The sequence below is a fragment of the Leptopilina boulardi genome, unplaced genomic scaffold (genome assembly GCF_019393585.1).
Source record: "Leptopilina boulardi isolate dan_hultmark-lab unplaced genomic scaffold, ZJU_Lbou_2.1 LbouV2_150, whole genome shotgun sequence".
Taxonomy (NCBI): Eukaryota; Metazoa; Arthropoda; class Insecta; order Hymenoptera; family Figitidae; genus Leptopilina; species Leptopilina boulardi.
The window spans coordinates 2,770,736-2,794,464 of NW_026137697.1; the positions used below are offsets into that span (position 1 = coordinate 2,770,736).

Below are 23,729 nucleotides of genomic sequence, written 5' to 3' on the forward strand. Positions count from 1 at the left end.
GGCTTTTATATATATACATATGTTGTTCTCAATATTGTGTGTAGCATAAATTTTTATATATAGGGAGAGATAGGCAGTGGCCTTTTGTATATAGCCTTGACCAATGTGTGTATATGTGTGTTCGAAGATTCCTTGAACTGCGGCAGCCCTTCTCAACTCACAGATATGTGACGGACGGCTGCGAGGTTGATTAAACGATGAATAATGTGCCACTTGACGGGTTAATAAATATACCGTGGATGCAAGCAACAAAAATATAAGACAGGACAGCGAATGAGTTAAAAACTTGACAAACTCACACGGTTCTGAATATCTTCTTCCAAGTACGCGTATACATATATATATATTTATAAATATATATATATATATATATAAGCGCAAAGAACAAGCAAAATACCAAACGATGTTTTTCTCGACAATAATAGTCTTGGATTTCTTTTGTTTTGATAGCGCAAAGCGAACTTTCTCAGTATATATAAGATAACCAGTTTGCAACTTATCGACAGGATTTCCTGAACTCCAGTGTCATGTGAATGACAATTAGAATTGCATTTTTTTTGCCTGCTTTTCTGACAAAAAAAATTTTTATTTTAAAAAGATTATTTTTCTTTTTCACTTCTGCTTTTTAAAGAATATTATGGCTCATACACAAATGTAAATAAGCCGCACTTTATTTAAAGAAACGAAAAAAAAATGTTGTTTTTATACTTAGAAGAAGATTTTGTTTGAAAGAAACAAATTTTGATTGAATCAAAACTCTTTCTTCAATTGAAAAATTTATTAAAAGTAAATAAGTATTTAAATCTAGGATTTAATAAAAAATTATTTTATCGAAACATTTATTTAAAATAATCTAAAAATTATGTTAATAAAAAAAAATAGTATATATTATTTGATTCAAGGAAAACTTATTTTTTTGCATTTTTCACTATTTTTCAAAAATAGATGCAATTTCACGTTAGTAGAAGGATATAATCTTGAAACTCGTTATTCATCAGTTTAATCATCTATCACCTGTTCTTTTTAGTTCTATAACATATTATATATGGATAAACTGCTTATACAATGGAATACATCAAATTAACAATAAATCAAGTTACCTCTATGTATATATATATATATATATATTTATTGCTTTACACACGATCGGTAACCAATCAACTCAAAGTTACTTTATATTCCTGACGTCGCGAATTTCTGACATGTGTGAGCAATTATCATTAATATTATCTCACCTTATATACTCGTAGAGAATTTTCCTTCAATTTTTGTTTGCAAAACACATAGAGTTTTCAGTTAATTTTATATAGACTTCACAGATAATTTTCTATATTTAGAGATTTTTTTTTTATAATTCGTCTATAATAACATTTTATTTGTTTTAAATACAAAAAAAATTATTTAGAGCAAATACAATTTCTAGAATTTCGTATCCCAGGCCCGAAAACGTAGTTTCGCTTTGGCGTCCGTCCGTCTGTCCGTCGTACATGGTAACCGTTTCCATAGGAACAGTATTACTATGGCAACAGTTACTATGGCAACAGTTACTATGGCAACAGTTACTACGGCAACAGTTACTATTGTAACAGTTACTATTGTAACAGTTACTATAAAAAAAGTTACTATATGGCAAAAGTTACTATGGTAACAGTTACTTCGTATGGCAAAAGTTACTATGGAAAAAGTTATTATGGCAAAAATTAGTTACTAGGGCAACAGTTATTATGGCAAAAGTTACTATGGCAACCGTTACTATGGCAACAGTATTACTATGGCAAATTTTAGTTACTAGGGCAACAGTTATTATGTCAATAGTTACTATGGCAACAGTTACTTACTATGGCAAAAGTTACTATGGCAAAAGTTAGTTTCTGGGGCAAAAGTTACTATGGCAACAGTTACTTTGGCAACAGTTACTTACTATGGCAAAAGTTAGTTTCTGGGGCAAAAGTTACTATGGCAACAGTTACTTTGGCAACAGTTACTTACTATGGCAAAAGTTACTATGGCAACAGTTAGTTACTAGGGCAAGAGTTCCTATGGCAAAAGTTACTGTGGCAACAGTATTACTATGGCAAATGTTAGTTACTAGGGCAACAGTTATTATGTCAATAGTTACTATGGCAACAGTTACTTACTATGGCAAAAGTTACTATGGCAAAAGTTAGTTTCTGGGGCAAAAGTTACTATGGCAACAGTTACTTACTATGACAAAAGTTACTATGGCAACAGTTACTTTGGCAAAAGTTAGTTACTAGGGCAAGTGTTACTATGGCAACAGTTAGTTTCTGGGGCAAAAGTTACTATGGCAACAGTTACTTTGGCAACAGTTACTTACAATGGCAAAAGTTAGTTTCTGGGGCAAAAGTTACTATGGCAACAGTTACTTTGGCAACAGTTACTTACTATGGCAAAAGTTAGTTTCTGGGGCAAAAGTTACTATGGCAACAGTTACTTTGGCAACAGTTACTTACTATGGCAAAAGTTACTATGGCAACAGTTAGTTACTAGGGCAAGAGTTCCTATGGCAAAAGTTACTGTGGCAACAGTATTACTATGGCAAATGTTAGTTACTAGGGCAACAGTTATTATGTCAATAGTTACTATGGCAACAGTTACTTACTATGGCAAAAGTTACTATGGCAAAAGTTAGTTTCTGGGGCAAAAGTTACTATGGCAACAGTTACTTACTATGACAAAAGTTACTATGGCAACAGTTACTTTGGCAAAAGTTAGTTACTAGGGCAAGTGTTACTATGGCAACAGTTAGTTTCTGGGGCAAAAGTTACTATGGCAACAGTTACTTTGGCAACAGTTACTTACAATGGCAAAAGTTAGTTTCTGGGGCAAAAGTTACTATGGCAACAGTTACTTTGGCAACAGTTACTTACTATGGCAAAAGTTACTATAGCAAAAGTTAGTTTCTGGGGCAAAAGTTTCTATGGCAACAGTTACTTTGGCAACAGTTACTTACTATGGCAAAAGTTACTATGGCAACAGTTAGTTACTAGGGCATGAGTTCCTATGGCAAAAGTTACTGTGGCAACAGTATTACTATGGCAAATGTTAGTTACTAGGGCAACAGTTATTATGTCAATAGTTACTATGGCAACAGTTATTTACTATGGCAAAAAGTTACTATGGTAACAGTTACTTACTATGGCAACAGTTACTTTGGCAAAAGTTAGTTACTAGGGCAACAGTTATTATGTCAGTATAGTTACTATGGCAAAAGTTACTACGGCAACAGTTGATTTCCATAGCAACTGTTACCATGCGCCTGCTTCTCTCATATCTTATATTTATCAAGAATAAAATTATAACAAATTATAAATTCTATTTAGCACAAATAAAATTTTTTATTCATCTCCATCGAGATGAGAAAAGAGGAAGCTGATTAATATATGATTATTAAACTGAACAAAGACTTAAAACAAATGAATGTCCCTGTCTTTTGGTGCGGATATCTCTCTTTTCAGATGAATTAACGAATAGCGCGTGTGGTTTATATTAGGTACATATATAGGAATTTATAGACGATTCGCATGTCATCGTCATTCTGTTTATATGCACGAGGGGTTTTGACTTGGTATTTATTACAAACATATATTATTATTATAGCAGTATATAATTACTTTATTAATCTCTTAACTGGTGGATAGTGTTTTGTCCAAGCACAAGACTTTTATTGCATACTTATGCGGTGCATTTAGTACGTGCAAGTATGCAATAAGGATACTTGAGACTTAAGTTCCTAGTTCCTGTATATATATATAGAGAGAGATGGAAGAAATTATCCTTTGAGCTTTAAAAATTATTAACGTTGGAAGTTCAGTCTTTAAAATATTTAATGAACATTATTATATAGCTGTTTTTAATTTAAAAATATTCTTATGTACATTTTATACATATAATTAAATTGATGAATATCCATTTAATTTTTTGCTTTTTTTGGGGTTAAGAAAATAATGGAAAAACAACTAGGGGAAAATAATTTTTAACCCAAGCTCCAAAATCGCATGAAACAGGAAACCCGATCGGGGCCACAGAAGAAAGCCCTATTTCAGCCCGATTAAAATCGATTACAACCGGGGCCCGACCAGGGCCTGATTTGACCCCGGTCAGATTCCCTCGCGTATAGAAATTGCCATATTTGGTCCAAAAATGGCTTTAAACGCCTCACCCAATATGGGCCAGACCTGGGGAGCGTCAAAATTTGGCTTTATCTTGTGGCCCAAATAGTTAAAGGCCAATTTTATGGACGCCAGATTTGGCCCAGGTTTGAGCCATGACAAAATTTCTACCCGGGCTGTTACAAACAGATCAAGGCCAGGTTTGCGAATTTCTACACGGGTTTTTTTTTGTCTTCACAGGAAATACAAAAACTTTAACTAAAGTTTGATGGAAAAATTTGCACAATAACCCGTGCAGAAATTTTGAAAGGGTCCTGGCAGGGCCCAAGTTGGGAAGCTCCAATTTCGCATGAAACAGGAAACCCGATCGGGGCCGCACAGAAAAAGCCCTATTACAGTCCGATTAAAACCGCGGCCTGACCAGAGCCTGGTTTGGCCCCGGTTCCCTGTTTCAACCAGGTCAGGGCCAGGTTTGCGAATTTCTGCACGGGAATAAATAATAAATAAACCCGTGTAGAAATTACCCCACCACGGCCCTAGTAGGGAATGAAACGCTGTTCAGGTCCAAATCAGGGCGAAATGTGGATTTCCTAATCAGGGCCACATCAAGCGCGACGTTTCATTCCCTAATAGGGCACCCTAATCTGGCCCCTGGCAAAATTTCTGCAAAAATAATAAAATTTTTCAACCAAATTTGTTTATTTGGCTCAATCAAATTCATTCTTCATTCGAAAAAAATTAATAAAATAAATCAAACGTTTATTTTAGACTAAATATCGAATAAATTTTGTTTGGAGCAAATAAATATTTATTGGTATCAAACATTTGGAACAAATAAATATTTATTGGAATCAAACATTTAAAACAAATAAATATATTTATTGGAATCAAATTATATTTATAAATTATTTAAAACAATGAACAAAACTGATAGAAATGAAATCTAAAAAAAAAAATATTAGAGATTATTTTATTGCAGTGACATTGAATAGCGTGATATTCGAATGGGTTGTGTTTGTCATTCCTCTGTGGATCATAAACAATTACAAGCCTTGTTCCAGGCTCGTTGAATTCTCAATAGGCATTAACCGTCGTCGTCAATTTGCCTTTATCAATTGTCTCCTCTCGAGGCAAAAGCATATATATAGCAAACAGTCTCTGCGGCCGCTTCATCTGCTGCAAAACTTTCCAACACGAATTCATCCCAGAGTATTATATATATATATATGCTGCTACTTCTGCTCTCGTGCAATGCACTTAATTATATGATTCGTTGGAAGCAGAGTACATGGGAAGAAATCTTACTGGATTTAATAAAATCCTCCTGGGCTTAGGAAATGTCAGCGGTCAAATGAGTAACGCCAGGGACACAGAAATATGTTATACATGTTGACTCAATGGACATTGAAATTAATCTCCCGAGGGAGAGAAAAAGATAAAGAAAACGAGAGAGAGAGAGTGACGGTGATTTAGAAGCGTTAATTTCTGATTAACTATTAGATTATTTTAGCAGACATTGTACATTACATTTTCGTTGAATTCAAATTTCTCGCACATATACAAGAAAACATATTTTTATTCTAAAATTATATTTTTATTATTAAAATATTTTTAAAAATACAAAATAAATAAATTGATAATAATTTATTATAAATCTAAATTAGTTAAAACTTAAAAATATTTTTTTTTTACAATTTGTTTTATTCATACACTGTAAAAAAATTAGGGAGTTAAATTTTTCGAGTTAAAAATCAACTCAAAAAAGGAGTTAATAATGAAATTAACTCCTTAAAACCAACTCCCTAGGCATAAAATTAACTCCCTTCGCTTCAACTCCAAAAGGGTGGGATTTTTATAACATCCCCTAGGGAGTTGAAATTCAACTCCTTTTTTTTTACTGTGTATATTTCTTTGATTCAAATGAAAATTTGTTTGATTCAAATATAAATATTACTTTGATAAATAAATATTTCTTTGATTCAAGTGAATATTTGATTCAAATAAATATTTATTTAATCTAAATAAACATTATTTTTTTAAAATAAATTTTTCGAAAAAAGAATTTAAGTTAAATAAATTTTTTATTGATACAACCAAAACTTTGGTTAATTGGTATATATAGCAATTGATTATTTTTTGCTTAGAAATTTTTTCTATATAAATTCTATTTTTAAAATGGAAATATTTTGCTGTTTCTTAATTTGAGAAGTGTTTGATTTAGGAGGGAATTTTTTTTTGTTGGATTAAAAAATTTTATTTAAGATTATTCTCTTATAAATATAATATATATGTATAATAGGAAAAAGAAAAGAGTTTTGCCTCTTTTTTAAAAAAATGGGGTGGTTTTTAGCTTCAGTTACTTTGGGATATATATATATATTTGAATAAGAGGGAAAGATTTAACGAGCCTGGAATTTACATAACTTGTTGCATCGCACTATTAGGAACTAATATAACTTCACTCTGTGCCAAATTATTAATGGAGCTAAAAATACTTGCAACTTTCATATATAAGAGATTCAAATTTTTCATCTTTAATTCTCAATTTAAAAATAGTTTCATATTCTTGAAAATTATTTTTAAAAAAATCATTTTTCTCTTCTTTTTTTTCCTCATAAAAATTATTAGTTTTGTAATGAATTAAATAATTAATAATTATTAATAATAAATTAAACCCTTCTTCAATTGTCCAATTTATTACATTTTTTTTTAATGTAAATTTTTATACAGACTTGTTCGTTATCTGTTTTATTTATCTTTTAATGAAAAACCCGTATGACTTTTTTGATAAAATTTATATTTTCTACAAGTTGTTAGCAATATATATATTTATAAAAAGCTGTCGTGTAATTAAGTTCTCGATGTGGTAAAGTTTTCGAATTTTCTTTTTTTTTTTTGTCAATAAGAATATCGAATCAAAGTGAACTTGATTTGAAATTTATATATATATATATATAATACACAGAAAGTAGAGGAAATGTTCGTTTGAGTTTTCGATGAAAGTCGATTCTCTCGATTGCGGTATATGGTAAAAATTTCCCCAACTTTTGTTTACTCCCAAGTTTTTTCATTATTGTCGAATTTGGTTGAGAGAAAAAGAGAGAGAGAAAGAAAGGGAAAAAAGAGGTTTTCGTGCATTGAAATGGAAACAGCGTTTGACTGTTATAAAAAAAGTTATATTTTTGATAATACTGATCTCAATCGATTTTTCATATATTTATTTCCGTTTTGTTGTTTTTTTTTTTGAAATTAAAAAACAATAATTATAGCAATAACAATAAAAAATTAATTTCTAAATTTTAAATTGAATATTTTTGTAGTTTAGTAAAATAATAAATAAATTCTGAATAATTGGAATTTGTAATTTTTTTTTTTAAATTTTCATTTATTTTATTCATTTTATCCTGAATTTTTTTGCTGTTAAAAACATTATTATTTATATTTTTATTTGAAAACAATTATTTTTGCAATGATTTTATGTGTGAGATAATTTCTGTTTTTTGTATTATATATCGAAATGATTATATTGTGAATTTTTAATTTTGTTTCTTTCCTTTATATATTGATAATGCTTTATAAAAGGGAAACATGTGTATATATATAATAATTGTATATCAATCAGCTTCCGTGCAATTCTTTTATCCACGTTTTATATACCGCGCTATTCTCATGGTCATATATATATATTTGAAAAATAATTAATTTTCAATTATAAATTCTTTCCTTTATATTTTCATAAAAATATATGTTTGATATACAAATTATATACGACCTTAATCCAATATTTATTTTTAAACTTTTTTTTTTTTTATTATCAATCCTGAATTGAAATTTTTAATTATAAATAAAAATTATATAAATAATTTATAGTCATATTTAATATGAAAAAGGGGGGAAAATGAAGATATATATATATAAATATATAAATAAAAAATAAATAGTAAAATTATTCAAATTGCGATAAAATTTTATGTCATTTGAAATTTTGGGTATCATTTTTTTTTTTTAATAAACAAATTAAACACTGAAGCACTAAAAAGATGCGCTCATTAACGAGTATAGTTACTGGAACCGTGACTCTTTGCTGACGGAGCACGCGGGAGCAACCAGTAAAAGGATGCCCTTAATTGATGTAAGCTGACCGAGGGTAGATTACATCATCATCGTCTCGGAGCAGTATAGTTGTAATCGTACAGAGAAAAAAAATGTCGTTAGAATACCGTATAGGGTAATTTGGACCACCTAAGAAAAACTTCATATCTTTACGTATATATCTCTCTTACAACATATATATATATATATATATATATATATATATATATATATATAAATGTGTGTTACACTTCTTTTTAAAATTTTATTATTATCATTTGCGACATAAATTCAAAATTAGTATATTTTCTTTCTTATCCTATATCATATATATATGTAAAAACCAACAACAAAGGGAAATTATGAATTTTTAATTAAAGAAATACATCCCATAGATGCGGGGGGAAGATTATTATTTATATTCCTATATATATATGTTAATGATGATTAGTGAGAGAATTATTCTTGTTTGTTAATAAAAATGATTGTGGGACTTGTTCTCTTTGTGGAAAAAAACCGCACATTCTCTAAATTTCTCATACATATATATATATATATATATAGTTGAAGGACATTTGTATAATACAATAAATAATAATGCAAATTATTATTTTTTATTTAATAATTTTTAATTTGAAAAAAAAGAAGAATTCGATTTGCTTTTTAATAATAAATATATACGAAATGAAATCAATTTTCTTAAGAGAATCAGCTGACAAAGAAACTTGATGAATATAAGAGACGCGGGGTAGAATCGAATCTCAGTACCAATTATTGATCAATAAATCCAATTTCGATTATACTTGCGAGAGCGATTTGTGGGAGGGATATATATATATATATATATAGAAGGGGGAAATAAGATTGGGATCAAAAAAATATCAAATAATTGAACCTATTAAACGGCGTGCGATATGATTAAACGATATATATATATATATATAATATTCTGCGGGTCTTTTTTTCTTTTTTTTAAATAAGTTTCATTTCGGGGCCATTGGGTCAACTTTTTAATGAAAAACACATTTGCCCCCATTTTTTCCCCCTCTGATATAATTCATCAATCAGCGATATAATTATAATTTATCGTATATAAATATCTGTATATATACCTTCCATAAACCTTGAATTTTCAGAGTTCATTGTCCTCTTGTTTGATTGGTTGGAAATTTTCAAAAAGCGGGTTGAATTGTAAATTTTCAAAAATTTTTATAATTTTGTCAATCAAGTTAAAAAATATTCATTAAATAAGTAAAATAAAAATTTACTTAAGTGATTAATTAATTTTTTAATAATTTCTGAAAACAATAGTTAAACTAAAAAATTTTTTTATTCCTTATAAGGTCATCCAATTTAATGTCCTGGAAAAATAAGAAATTTGTCCTGGAAAGTCATGAAAAAGTCCTTGAATTTTAATTCAGATTTTTAGTAGACACCCTGATTTTTATTTAATTTTATTTCAATTTAAAAATATGATTTAAAGTTTGTTTTCCTTTAAAAAAAAATTCATTTCACTTATTATTTTTTGTAAACAAAAAAATTGTCGATCGCAATCGGTATTTTTAGGGACTAATTTTGATAATCATAGTGCATGGGAATCAATTGCCCCTTTGAGAGAAAGAGTTGATCGGTTAGATTGCAATGAAGTTATTGCCTCGTATGCTGTTTTGCTCTCTCTCTCTCTCTCTCTCTCTCTCTCTCTCTCTCTCTCTCTCTCTCTCTCTCTCTCTCTCTCTCTCTCTCTCTCTCTCTCTCTCTCTCTCTCTTTCTCTCTTTCTCACAAGCTAATAATGATTGTCTTGAACGACTATAGGGATCTCTTCTGTCGTCTTGTGCTTAATTGGCTGCCTCACTGCCAGTACGTTTGTCAAACCGCGCGTCGGTTACGTTCCAACTACTAAAATTCCACTCGCGAATGATTGAAAAAAAAGAAAAGAAAAGAAAAGAAAAAGAAATACCTTTTTCTTACACGCCAAACAATTTTGATCAGTGCCCTCATAATTAATTTAATTAATTAAATTCATTAAGATGATACGCCATACCATCCACTATTATATGCTCCAAGTCATACTACAAATATTTCTTTGTCTTCTTATCTTTACCAAACTTTTTCTTCTTAATTCTACCCCTTCTCGTCTTCTTCTTCTTCTTGTATTATTTTTATTATCTTATATTATTATTATTTATTCAATTTTTATTGATTTTATTATTTAGTTAAAATATTTATTAAAGTTACTATGGCGAAAGTTAGTTACTAGGGCAACAGTTATTATGGCAAAAGTTACTATGGCAATCGTTACTATGGCAACAGTTACTTACTATGTCAAAAGTTACTATGGTAAAAGTTACTTACTATGGCAAAATTTACTACGGCAAAAATTAGTTACTAGGGCAAAAGTTACTTTGGCAAAAGTTACTAGGGCAACAGTTACTATGGCAGCAGTTACTTTAGCAAAAGTTACTAGGGCAAAAGTTAGTTACTAGGGCAAAAGTTACTAGGGCAGCAGTTACTTACTATGGTAAAAGTTACTATGACAAAAGTTAGTTACTAGGGCAAAAGTTACTTTGGCAAATGTTACTAGGGCAACAGTTACTATGGCAGCAGTTACTTACTATGGTAAAAGTTACTATGACAAAAGTTAGTTACTAGGGCAAAAGTTATTATGTCAATATTTACTATGGCAACAGTTACTTACTATGTCAAAAGTTACTATGGTAACAGTTACTTACTAGGGCAAAAGTTACTATGGTAACAGTTACTTACTATGGCAAAATTTACTACGGCAAAAATTAGTTACTAGGGCAAAAGTTACTTTGGCAAAAGTTACTAGGGCAACAGTTACTATGGCAGCAGTTACTTTAGCAAAAGTTACTAGGGCAAAAGTTAGTTACTAGGGCAAAAGTTACTAGGGCAGCAGTTACTTACTATGGTAAAAGTTACTATGACAAAAGTTAGTTACTAGGGCAAAAGTTACTTTGGCAAATGTTACTAGGGCAACAGTTACTATGGCAGCAGTTACTTACTATGGTAAAAGTTACTTTGGCAAATGTTACTAGGGCAACAGTTACTATGGCAGCAGTTACTTACTATGGTAAAAGTTACTATGACAAAAGTTAGTTACTAGGGCAAAAGTTATTATGTTAATATTTACTATGGCAACAGTTACTTACTATGTCAAAAGTTACTATGGTAACAGTTACTTACTAGGGCAAAAGTTACTATGGTAACAGTTACTTACTATGGCAAAATTTTCTACGGCAAAAATTAGTTACTAGGGCAACAGTTATTATGGCAAAAGTTACTATGGCAATCGTTACTATGGCAACAGTTACTTACTATGGCAAAAGTTAGTATGGCAAAAGTTACAATGGCAAAAGTTACTATGGTAACAGTTACTATGGAAATTTTCTATATTGTAGATCGAAAAAAACTGATATTGATTAAAATTTGTCTCGTTAGGAATAATTTGTCAAAAAATTTATTTAAATTTTATTTTAAATTAAAATAATCTATCCTTTTTTAAATATATTCACATAAAAGGTAAAACGTTATACTTGAAAAAACTTTATCGTTGATTTTTTTTTTTTTCCAATGAAAAATACCGATAGGAAAGTATACTGAATTCTGAGTTAATGAATTCACCAAGTTTATTACCTGTCGTATATAACAAGAGTTGCAAATTGTGTGAGAGTTCAAAAATGTTGCACCGACAAGAAATTTGCCGCGCGCGCGCAAAGAAGAAAAGAAAATGTATATATATATATAGTTTCGTTAAAGTTCCAAGTAATTTTCTTTCCGTAAACTTCATGAGAAGAAAACCTCTGTTATATATATATATATATATATGAAAAGAGGTAAGAGTTCGCTAATGCAAGTCTTGCTTCGCAATAGCTCAATAAAGAATTACACGCGGGGCAAGTAAGTCGGGAAGCTATTACCGTTGCTTGCTTTCAAAGTGATTATAATTTTATAAACGAGAATTGGGTGTATATAGGAGGGGTTTATAATGAAATTCATACACGTGCAACTTTCTTATGAAAACGTTTTTTTTATTCTTCTATATGCCGCTTTCCTTCAAATAACGATTATTTCGTTTTTTTTTCACATTACTTTTTTTTTTTATACAACAAAACCTGACTAAAGAGCCAAAATACAATAGACAGCCAGAGCAAATATATTTACAGGAATATATTTATAATATATTTTTTTTTTTTTTATTTATATACGAGTTTATATTAAGCGCTCTATTTTTTTTATCTCTCATTCTCATTCCTATATTCATACAAAGTTTATTTTTTTTTGCGCTGAGATTTATATTATTTACAAAATTACATTATTTACAACGAATTTTTTTTTTTCTTATATTCTAATAAGCGTCGAGCGACTATCAATATGATAATCGCGAAAGTCTTAGGAACGAGATCTCACACGATTTGACCTCAATCTCGATATTTAAAACGCCACTACTAAAAAAAAAATGTACAATATTATTTCAGTTAATTCGAGAAATTTAAGTCATTGAGAATTCAAATTATACAATTGAAAAGAATTCGAAATTTAAATATATACAGTATTGTCAAATTAAAAAATATTTACAATTATATTTTTCATTTTCTCGATTTCTGTTTTCGCTGTCCATATTGCTTTTTTTAAATATTCTCGAAAAAAAAGAATTGGAAAATTTTGTCGGGGGTTTTTTTCAATACAATTTTTTTTTTTTTATTTACAAATTGACATTTAACTTTGTCGCTATATTCATTTCACTTGCACAAGTTTTTCAAGACTATATATAATATACATATATATATATATAGTCAAGTACAGTGTGGAATCCATAAACCACGTTTATTAAATCCCGTTAGGAATAATGTTGCATTTCGAACCAGCCGAATGACACATTATCAACCTTTGAAATCACGCTCACAATATTACAGTTTCTATGACTGTCGACGTTAATGCCTCTCTCTCTCTCTCACTCACTCACTCCTGTTATCGAACTATAGTACTACAAAACTTGATCATTCACCCGTAAAGGTTAACCCAGATCTTGCTTTACAACTGGATACTAATGCACATTGAGAAAAATTTACGATCTTGTTGAAAATCAACTGAAATCGAGAGAAAATAAAATTTTCATCAATTTGGAAAAAAAAGTCATTATGATTTTCTCGTTGTGCATCACAAAAAAAATTTTCAATAAATACAAAATCTTTTTTTTTTTTGTCGAATAAATACAAACATTTTTTTTACTATATATAATTTAAAATTATTTTCTCACACAAAATTAAAATTCACATGGCCCATGTAATATATACCTTTCTTATCTATTTTTATTATTCCAATCAGTAAAGAATTTGCTGTTGTGAAAAAAAATTTTTTTTTTGGAAAAATACTTTGAAAACGTAATTTAAATAAAAAATATTAACCAAATATTTACATAAAATTAAACAATTATTTTACCTTGAACTAGATCCATAAAAAAAAATTATGATAACGAAACAAATATATTATTTGGGCCAATTTTTTTTTTTATCAGACGCTAACATTGCATTTCTTCAATAATTTCCCTTTTGTCTTCAAAAAAAATTTCTCTCCGACAAAAATGGAAATTATTGATTTCGTAAAAAGAGACAAAAAATGGCACTATATTTGACTATACGATAATTTTGTGAAGCAAGTCTATCATTCACACACTCACACACACACAGACTTTTTTATTTTTCGAACATTTTACTCTAATCTTGAATAGTCTCGTCCTTTTTCTCTTTTTTTTTTTATCACAGTTACAACCATTCCTGACAGAAAAATTTCTCAGTTAAAAATAGAAATTATTTTTTAATACAATAAAGCACTCACATAACGTTCTATACGCTATAAATTTGGTAATCATTTCTCGTAACTTGATGTCGATTAAATTGATTAAATTTATGCGATTCAGGCATTTTAAATATGAGGAAAAAAGAATTTATAGGTGTCGAAATTAATTCTTTGAATAAAAACCGCAAAACCGGTTAAATATATACACACATATATATTTTTGTGTCGTGTGTGCGATTTTAGATGAATTAATTTTGACTCACCATTATTTACAATACGACGAAAAAAAAAACACGAAAATTTATGCTAATTTTAACACATTGTTTGCTTATTGGACATTAATCATATGCTAAAGATCGTTTTCAGTTCATTAATTTAATTCTACGAAAATCATATCTTTAGCGATTGTTTCTGAAATACGAGATTTTTTTCAAGTATTTTGCACCTTGAAGATTAGTTTAAATGTTATAATTACATTTTAATGTAACAATTACATTTAAAATAACCCGAAAATGATTTTTACTCGTTTTTTTTTAGTTGAAATTGTTACAAAAGCTTTTTTAGCATTTCATGTAAATAGAGAACCGGCTAAAATTCCTTTTCGATAAGATCTTGTCTTCACAAAAGAGAATTATAAACAAAAGATTCAATATCATCTATAGTCTAAAATTTACTCAAGCTTTCAAGATATACATGTATATATATCTTTCGTAGAAGGGAGATCTTGTTGAAAAGCAATTCCACTTTCGAGAAAGAAAATTAATGAGAAAATTACATTCTCATTTTGTTCTCGGTTCTGCGCGCGCGGTAGCGGTGAAACAATAATGCATTGTACAAAACTGTAAAGCCTCTGAGCGAACATTAATTCATTCAGTCAAGTGTGCATTTACGTTTGAGTGAAACAACCAAAAATTCTCGAAAAATAATGACAAAGGAACATAACAACGGCCCAACATTTATTGTCTCGAGAGAGAAAATAAAATTTAACCATAAGAGAAACAACTTACAAAAAAGAAATTATTTTTACAAATTCTCGTGATTTCTTTTTGGCCTCGAACAATTTTTTTAAAGAAATCAAAATTTATGCTTTAATTATGCAATAAAAAAAAATTCCTATTAAATTAAACAAAATAAGTACGAGGATTCATTGGGATCGATGAATTACCAAATGAGGGCGACGTGAGTACCGGAAGTTCAGGAATGGTGCTGTAAAGATGACTGCCCCTTGACGAGAGGCTGGGAGGACGTTGAACATTGCTACCATGCAATGCACTGTAATCACTGTTGATGTGATGTTGATGTTCAGCACCGCTGTCCTCGTCCTCAGTTCTACTGGATGCAGAACTCATATACGTTGACTGTGTAGGTGTTGGTGTTGGCGCATGAATTGGTACCAAAAGATTGTTGACTGGTTTTGTCCATGCATCAGCGGCAAGTGGAGCTGCCGTATATCTAGCCGGAATGCGATTTCTTTCAGACGTTGCACTTTTTGTTTCTCGCCTTTTGTCAGCTGAATCAGGCATTGCGTAACGCAATTTCTCCCAAAACCTCTTCTCACCCCAAACAATCACTGTACACGTTTGCAAAAGAAGTTGTAATTCAGGATCACGAAGTGGTGCCTCCGTTGCCAGGAGAATGATAATTCGTCTTCGTCTCGAAGCAGGTCGAATATTCTCCAAGGCTGTGTGAAGAGCCGTGCGGAATTCAATATTCTGCCATTCCTTCGTGAGAAATACTGGCGAAAATGCAATGATTATACGTCGTGCAGCGGCCGCTGCTGACGGTAATGTCTCCTGCGTTCTCGACGGTGGTAAATCACGCCAATGTAAGCAAAGAGCAAGACCCGATTGCTCGAGTTCAGCAGCCAAATAACGTGAAACAAAATCCTCATCCCTCTCGCTGTAGATAAAATAACCATCGTAAAGTCGATCACGTTCCTCCTCAGGTGGTGTGGCAACCTTGCCAAGCCTCAGGCCATAACGTGCATGTGCCCAAAGTCGAACATCCTGACGAAAAGCAAATGCCAATGCAACAAAGAGACAAACAGCAATTACCATGACTAGAGCACCAGCAAGTAGAGGTACAAAATTCCCTCCAACTAATGGACCTTCTTGAATGCCATGTGTCACAGCCTCCGTGGATGGATCACCGCAACGTCTCAAAGCCTCAGCAAGAGTTTCCGTACCGTCTTTACAATACATTTTCTCCGGATCGCCCTGATGTAACGCCAACCATCTACGCAATCGTGCAGCATTACCACAATCACAACTCCAAGTGTTACCCTCAAGTGATACCGCGGCTCCATGTCCAGCATCGGTTAAAGCATCCCATGGTCGAAAGTCCACAATTCTATTGTTGTCCAACTTGAGCAATTCGAGATTCTTCATATTGTTAAATGTCGCATTGTCCACCATTGCAATGGCATTGTGATCCAAGTAAAGTTCAGACATACGTTCAAGTTGATTAAATTCACTGCCCTTAAGCTCACGCAATCCATTACTCTCAAGATGAAGAACCTTGAGCGATTCAACACCATTAAATGTCTTATTATGAATCGATGATATTCCACTATTATTTAAATAAAGCACCTCAAGATGACGTTTACCAATAAACACATGATTACCCAAATCACCCAATTCATTTCCATCGAGATAAATCTCAGTCGCGTCCATTGGAATACGATCGGGCACAAATCGATAACCGGCATTTGAACAATCGACAACATTACTTGACCAACTGTGATCATGATAACATGAACAATTATCCGGACATGTCATTTCACAATCACAAGCATCAAAATCACAACAATGACACAATTCAAAGCAATGGGCCTCATATCGACAAACAAAATCTTTAGACTTGAGTGACAAGAGTGGTCGTCGTGGTGATGCGCGAGCGTGTACCATTTCACAAGTAATCGAATCAAGATCCATAACGCGTGGATGTTGCCGTAATCTTGCCAATTCATTTATACGCGGTAACCATTCCATGGTACAATCACATAAAATTGGATTATTGCCAATATAAAATGATGGCACTTGACGATTTCCTGGCACAAGTTGTAATTCAAGTGCAGCTACCTCCAAATGTTGAATCTCATTACCATAGAGCACAACTTTATCAAGATTTGTTTTATCCAAAAATGTACCGTCTGCAATTTTATTAATTTTATTATTATTCAAAAACAATGTTTCAATGCTATTTGGTATATTAATGTCTGATATTTCGGTGATAAAATTATAACTCGCGTCCAACATCTTTATTTGAAGATTATCCTGACGGGCATAATAATTGCCGAGTTTATTTATCTGATTGGCATGCATATCCAACCATGTTAAACTCGGTGGCACATCAGTATAATCAAACCAAAGTAATTTATTGTCCGATATATTTAACCATACTAAAGATGACAGTCCAGCGAATACACCGCGAATTTCCGTAAGTTGATTACTGTCCAATCTTATAGCGCGCATAACCGTATTTTTGGCAAATGCATCCGGTTCCACATGACGAATCATATTACTCGCAAGATTTAATACCTGAAGGGATGGTAATGACGCGAATGCATTACGCGAAATGTTCTCTAATTTATTATCCACTAAACGTAATCCATAAAGCTCGTTTAATCCAACAAACGACTCGTTATCGATCCGAGACACGCGGTTGTTACCGAGATCAAGGGTCTTCAACGACTGTAATTCTCGCACTGCTTCCGGCACATCCGACAGGGCATTTCCGCTCAACGACAAGTCTTGAAGTTTGCTTAAATTTTTAAACGCATGTCCCTCAATTCCACGTATTCTATTGTCATCAAGGAACAATTGTTCAAGACTTGACAATCCAACTGAATGTGATGCATCAAATGTGAATATTTTATTGTGCGACAATGTTAGTGAACGTAAATTTACAAGTGATGAAAAACACTTACTGCCAAGTGTTTCAATCACATTATGCTCGAGTTTAAGCACTTGTATATTGCGTAATCCTTTAAAAACATGAACATCAATCTTTGTCAATGCATTATAGGATAAATCAAGAAAAACTAAATGCATAAGACGAGAGAAAGTGTCACGATTTACCCAATGACTTGTCAATTTATTATTACTCAAATCAAGTGATTGTAGTTGCTCTAAATTTTCCAATAGACCCGGGGCCAATACAGTGAGTGAATTATTGCTCAATATAATTTCTCTTAAATCCTTTGTCCATGAAAATAGATCCGGTGGCAATGCAACTAAATTGTTACTTGACATATTGAGTGATTTGAGATTAATCAATCCACTTAGTGCATTATCGCCAACGGCGGCAATTTTATTATTTTGCAATTTAAGTACAGTTAAATTACGAAGACTATTTAGACAATTATCGGGCAAGGCACTAATGTCATTTCTACTTAAATCCAATGTTTTCAAACGTAATGGACACGATGATTCCCAATCGGAGAAGCCAAGCGATGGTATATCCTGTAACTTGTTGCTCGTGAGATTTAAACTGGCGAGGTTTCGCGTGGGACAAAACAATTCAGTTGGCAATGTCCATATATTATTTTCAGCTAGATCTAATCTTTCAAGATCTAATAGACCCTGCAATGCATCACGATGAATGTCAAGTGATGTCGCTGACCATTCACTATTATGCGTGCGAATTTCAAGAATTCGTAATTTGTGACTTGATGCAAATGCACCACCAGGTAGATAGCGGATTTTACAATGTTCCATACGAAGTTTCTCAAGCCGTGAAAGTGGAGCCAGAAAGCCGCGCGGTTCATCATTCATTTGACTTTCAAAGAACAATGCCTCGTTGCATTCTAATTGCAATGACATAATGGAATCGGATTGTGCCGATGAAAGATTTCCAACAAGTGCAGGTGCATTAGCAATGGTCCTTAAACGACAAACGAGGGTTCTTTCTTTTCCCTCTTTTTGCCAACTGCAACCTCTTGGCGCTTCCAAACTGCTGATACTGCGACCGGCAACCATTCCCACACTCAATATCAACATCACTATTCGTCCAAGATTCATTTTTGCAAAACTTTTTGATCATCACCGTGAATAGAATACTTGGAATTAATTTTTTCCAAATTAAAAAAAAAAGTTTTGTCACGCATACATTGTCACTAAACCACTTCGGTTTCTGCACAATTGTTTCCTAAACACTTGGTGCCATTTAGAGTTAAACACTGAATTTTAACACTGATTTAAATAGCACAAACCGACACAATCATCACTGATATCCTTTTTTGAAATAACACTAATTTTTGTTTGTTTGCGAACAACACTGAAAATATTTTTAAATCCTTGAAAGAATTTGTTAAATAATAAAATAGATTTTGTTTGAATTTGCTTTTAGCGCGCGTGTTATTCCGGGAGAGAAGGTTGTTGTACACAACATTCCTCCACGAGCATCGGAGAGCAACTGACTAAGACTGACTCAACGTTCCTACTAGTCGGCGATGCTGGGGTTTTGAATTCAAGCCGACGGTCATGCTCCCTGCATGACTGGCAGCGAATTTCTCTCTCTTTCTCTCTCTCTTTCTCTTTCCTTCTTGTTGCTTGTATTTCTCTCTCCCGACTCCCTCATCGTTTCAAAATCCCTACCGTCACAAATTATACTCCCGCCACCAGCAACGGAGAGTCGATTCCCACTCCAAACTAGTCTGAACTAGTCGCCGGGCCAGTACGCCCACGAATGCCAGAATGCATATACTGGCCTGTCACATAGCAGCGAACTAAACACGGACCTACATTGACCGGCTGCATGTCCTTATTTTATATATGCATATATATATTCCTCGAAAGGCTTAGGATCAACCAGCTTTTAAATATTTTAATCGACAAAACAATAAAATACTTACATTCAAGAATTAAGGAATTCTAAATTGTTTTCTATAGATAAAAATTTTTCATTTAAATGCAATTACTAATTGTTTAAAAAAACACTTGAACTTTGAATATTAATTTTTAATACTACCAATGCAGAAATTCGCCAACTTGGCCCTGACCTGGTTGAAACAGAGAAGCCGACCAGGGCCAAAGCAGCCCCTGGTCGGGCCCTGGTTTTAGTCGATTTTAATTGGACTGAAATAGGGCTTCTTCTGTAGCCCTGATTGGGTTCTCTGTTTTATGCGAATTTGGAGCTTCCCAATCTGGGCTCTGCCGGGGCCCTTTCAAAATTTCTCCATGGGTATGTACAGAAATTTTGCCAGGGCCCAGATCGGGGCCGGATCAGGCTGCCCTATTAGAGAATAAAACGCCTCGTCTGATGTGGCTCTGATTAGGAAATCTACATTTTTCTTGTCGCCCTGACCCGTGTAGAAATTGCCCTATCAGGGCTCTAGTAGGGAACGCAACGCCACACCTGATCAGGGCCAAATGTGGATTTCCTAATCAGGCGCAGCGTTTCATTCCCTAATAGGGCAGCCTGATCCGGCCCCGATCTGGGCCCTGGCAAAATTTCTACATTGAGATTTGCCCATGATCGGGTGTGGTGTTTCATTCCCTACTAGGGCCCTGATAGGTCAATTTCTACACGGGTCAGGGCGACAAGAAAAATGTGGATTTCCTAATCAGGGCCACATCAGGCGCAGCGTTTCATTCCCTAATAGGGCAGCCTGATCCGGCCCCGATCTGGGCCCTGATCGGGTATGGTGTTTCATTCCCTACTAGGGCCCTGATAGGGCAATTTCTACACGGGTCAGGGCGACAAGAAAAATGTGGATTTCCTAATCAGGGCCACATCAGGCGCGGCATTTCATTCCCTAATAGGGCAGCCTGATCCGGCCCCGATCTGAGCCCTGGCAAAATGTATACACTGGGATTTGTCCTTGATCGGGTGTGGTGTTTCATTCCCTACTAGGGCCCTGATAGGGCAATTTCTACACGGGTCAGGGCGACAAGAAAAATGTGGATTTCCTAATCGGGGCCACATCAGGCGCAGCGTTTCATTCCCTAATAAGGCAGCCTGATCCGGCTCCGATCTGGGCCCTGATCGGGTGTGGTGTTTCATTCCCTACTAGGGCCCTGACAGGGCAATTTCTACATTTAAAAATTAAATACACAAAAAATTTCCATTTAACTTATTCAAAGTTTAAATTTAAATATTTCTTTAATTTTCAATTCGATTCTAATATTCGAATTAAGGTAAAATTAATTTCAACAAACAATTAATTTAAAATGTTTAGAGTATTAATTTGAAATCACATTCTTTTTTTCTATGTATATATATTGGAAGTACATCAAACACTCTTCGACGGAAATCAAATATTTATTTTTTACTTGTGTGCCTTAGACTTATGGGATGGTCAACTTAAATATTTCAATCTCTCTCTCTCTATATATATATGCGTGTATATATATACGTGCACACTCACGGTTTTGCGAGTCCTTTCGATCTATCTTTTTCTCAACCGCAATATATTTAGCATGAGTTGATCCTCGCGCTCGAATAGTTGGAACGCGCGAAACCGAAATGTAATTTAGCACGAAGGAATGTAAATGAGGGATATCAAACACTTTCCTGGTAACGAGGCGTATATATGCGAAAATAATATCTATTTTTATCGTCCGACACTAAACTGAAAGGGGTAGATTATCAGTTACAATTAATGAGTAACAGGTGATTAAAAATAATGATTGATGGAGTTGTTTCCATATGTACATTATCGGAATAAAAAGTATATTTGCTAATTTGTTATATTGATTGAAACAGCAAATATTTTTTTTTTTTTTTTCATTTCACGATGAATATATAGACTTGTTTGAATTTATTAACTATGACACATGTATATAGTCATTTTTCTTCCTCTAGATTGACTAATTGTTTAAATTAGCATAAAATTTGAAAAAATATATCTATCTTCAAAAAAAGATATAAAATTTTCTAAATTCAAAGAACAATTCAAAGAAGAAAAAAATCTTGGAAATGATTTATTTTTGATTCGCTAATTCGTATATAGTGTAGATTTATATGAGCGAGGGAATTGAATTTTATTCGCAGAATGTAATAAATTATATTGTCAAGGCAGTAAAATTCTATTTGTGAGTCAAGCACTTTCTCTGAATGTTCGTAACATAAAAATGACATTGTTAGTTTTACCAAGGATAAACTGTCACAGTGTTATATACATGTAAAATGCCCCGGCACAAAGATATAGAATGCTTTGTCCTTCGTCCTAGGACACACAGTATCAGCTTAAACTTCGGCTGTGGAATGTAATGTAAACCATATAACCTTTTTTTAACGCCATCTCTTCTAGAACCTCTGAACTTTCAGAAAATTTATAATCTATAAAGAATTATACGAGTTTTATAAATATATTATGAGAATTTTGATTTACTATTATTTCAAAACGCAGACATTATTAATGTCAATGTGAAATCATTTTTTTTTTTTTTTTTTTAAATAAATTTAGTTTAGATTTGCGATTTTGTTGATAATATTGTCAAAATATCAATTTTAGAAATTTATCATACTATCTATATTTGATTTTGCAAATTCTAAAATCGGTGGTCAATTTGTCTGCGGATCGGGTTACGCGTTTAAATAACGTGCAGGTGAAAAGAATCTCTGCCGCTGTAGTATATTTCAAAAATTTTAGATCTATATCTATACGTGAAAAATCAACTAATTTGCATCATATATAAAATCTCGGTGAATCATTTTTTTTTTCACTATTATCTTTCGATCAATTCGGAAATCGTATAAAATCACATTTATTTTTATTCAGACAAATTTGACATTTTTTCAATACTATATAACGCAGTTTTATTTGCGTATTTTAAATTCGCTTCTTAATTTATAAACATTTTTCCATTCTATTTTCAATAAAAAAAAGGAAACAAAAGATTTAGAAAAAATATCGAAATTATAATTAAACGAATGGCTATCAAATATCCGTCTACTACTTTAACTTTAAACATTCTTAAGTTTAAGTACCTCCAAACTTTGGCGCTTTTAAATTTGAACTTACTTAAATTCAAGTGCATACAAACTTTGGCGCCTTTAACGTTAAACGTTCCAAAGTTAAAGTGCATCGAAACCTAGGAGTTATTAAATTTAAACTTTCTAAAATTCAAGTGCCTTTAAACTTTGGCGCCTTTAACGTTAACCGTTCCAAAGTGCAAGTGCATCTAAACTTTGGCGCCATTAACGTTGAACGTTTCCAAAGTTCAAGTGCATCCAAACTTTGAAGACAAAAATTTTTAACGTTGCGAAATTCAAGTGCAGCCAAACTTTAGTACTTTTAACGTTAAACGTTCAACTGCATCCAAACTTTTGTGCCGTTAACGTTAAACGTTCCAAAGTGCAAGTGCATCTAAACTTTGGTGCCATTAACGTTGAACGTTTCCAAAGTTCAAGTTTCAACGTTCAACTGCATCCAAACTTTGGTGCCTTTAACGTTAAACGTTCCAAAGTGCAAGTTTCAACGTTCAACTGTATCCAAACTTTGGTGCCTTTAACGTTAAACGTTGCAAAGTGCAAGTACATCTAAACTTTGGCGCCATTAACGTTGAACGTTTCCAAAGTTCAAGTTTCAACGTTCAACTGCATCCAAACTTTGGCGCCTTTAACGTTAACCGTTCCAAAGTGCAAGTGCATCTTAAATTTGGCGCCATTAACGTTGAACGTTTCCAAAGTTCAAGTGCATCCAAACTTTGAAGTTAAAAATTTTAAACGTTGCCAAATTC

At 32.5% G+C, this 23,729-nt stretch overlaps 1 protein-coding gene and 1 long non-coding RNA gene across 2 annotated transcripts in view; one reads left to right on the forward strand and one right to left on the reverse strand.

The window, feature by feature from the left end:
- LOC127291666 (uncharacterized) overlaps window positions 1–23,729 on the forward strand; it is an 86,807-nt gene that overhangs the window by 44,045 nt on the left and 19,033 nt on the right. The gene's annotated exons all lie outside the window — the stretch shown is intronic.
- Window positions 12,515–19,606, reverse strand: LOC127291665 (toll-like receptor Tollo). The gene has a single exon (XM_051320870.1). The coding sequence runs from the start codon at window positions 19,062–19,064 to the stop codon at window positions 15,165–15,167; it is 3,900 nt and encodes a 1,299-aa protein (XP_051176827.1). The 5' UTR covers window positions 19,065–19,606; the 3' UTR covers window positions 12,515–15,164.

Bases quoted from the DNA above. Each gene is read 5' to 3' on its own strand.
- LOC127291665 (XM_051320870.1), bottom strand. From the start codon at position 19,064: ATGAATCTTGGACGAATAGTGATGTTGATATTGAGTGTGGGAATGGTT.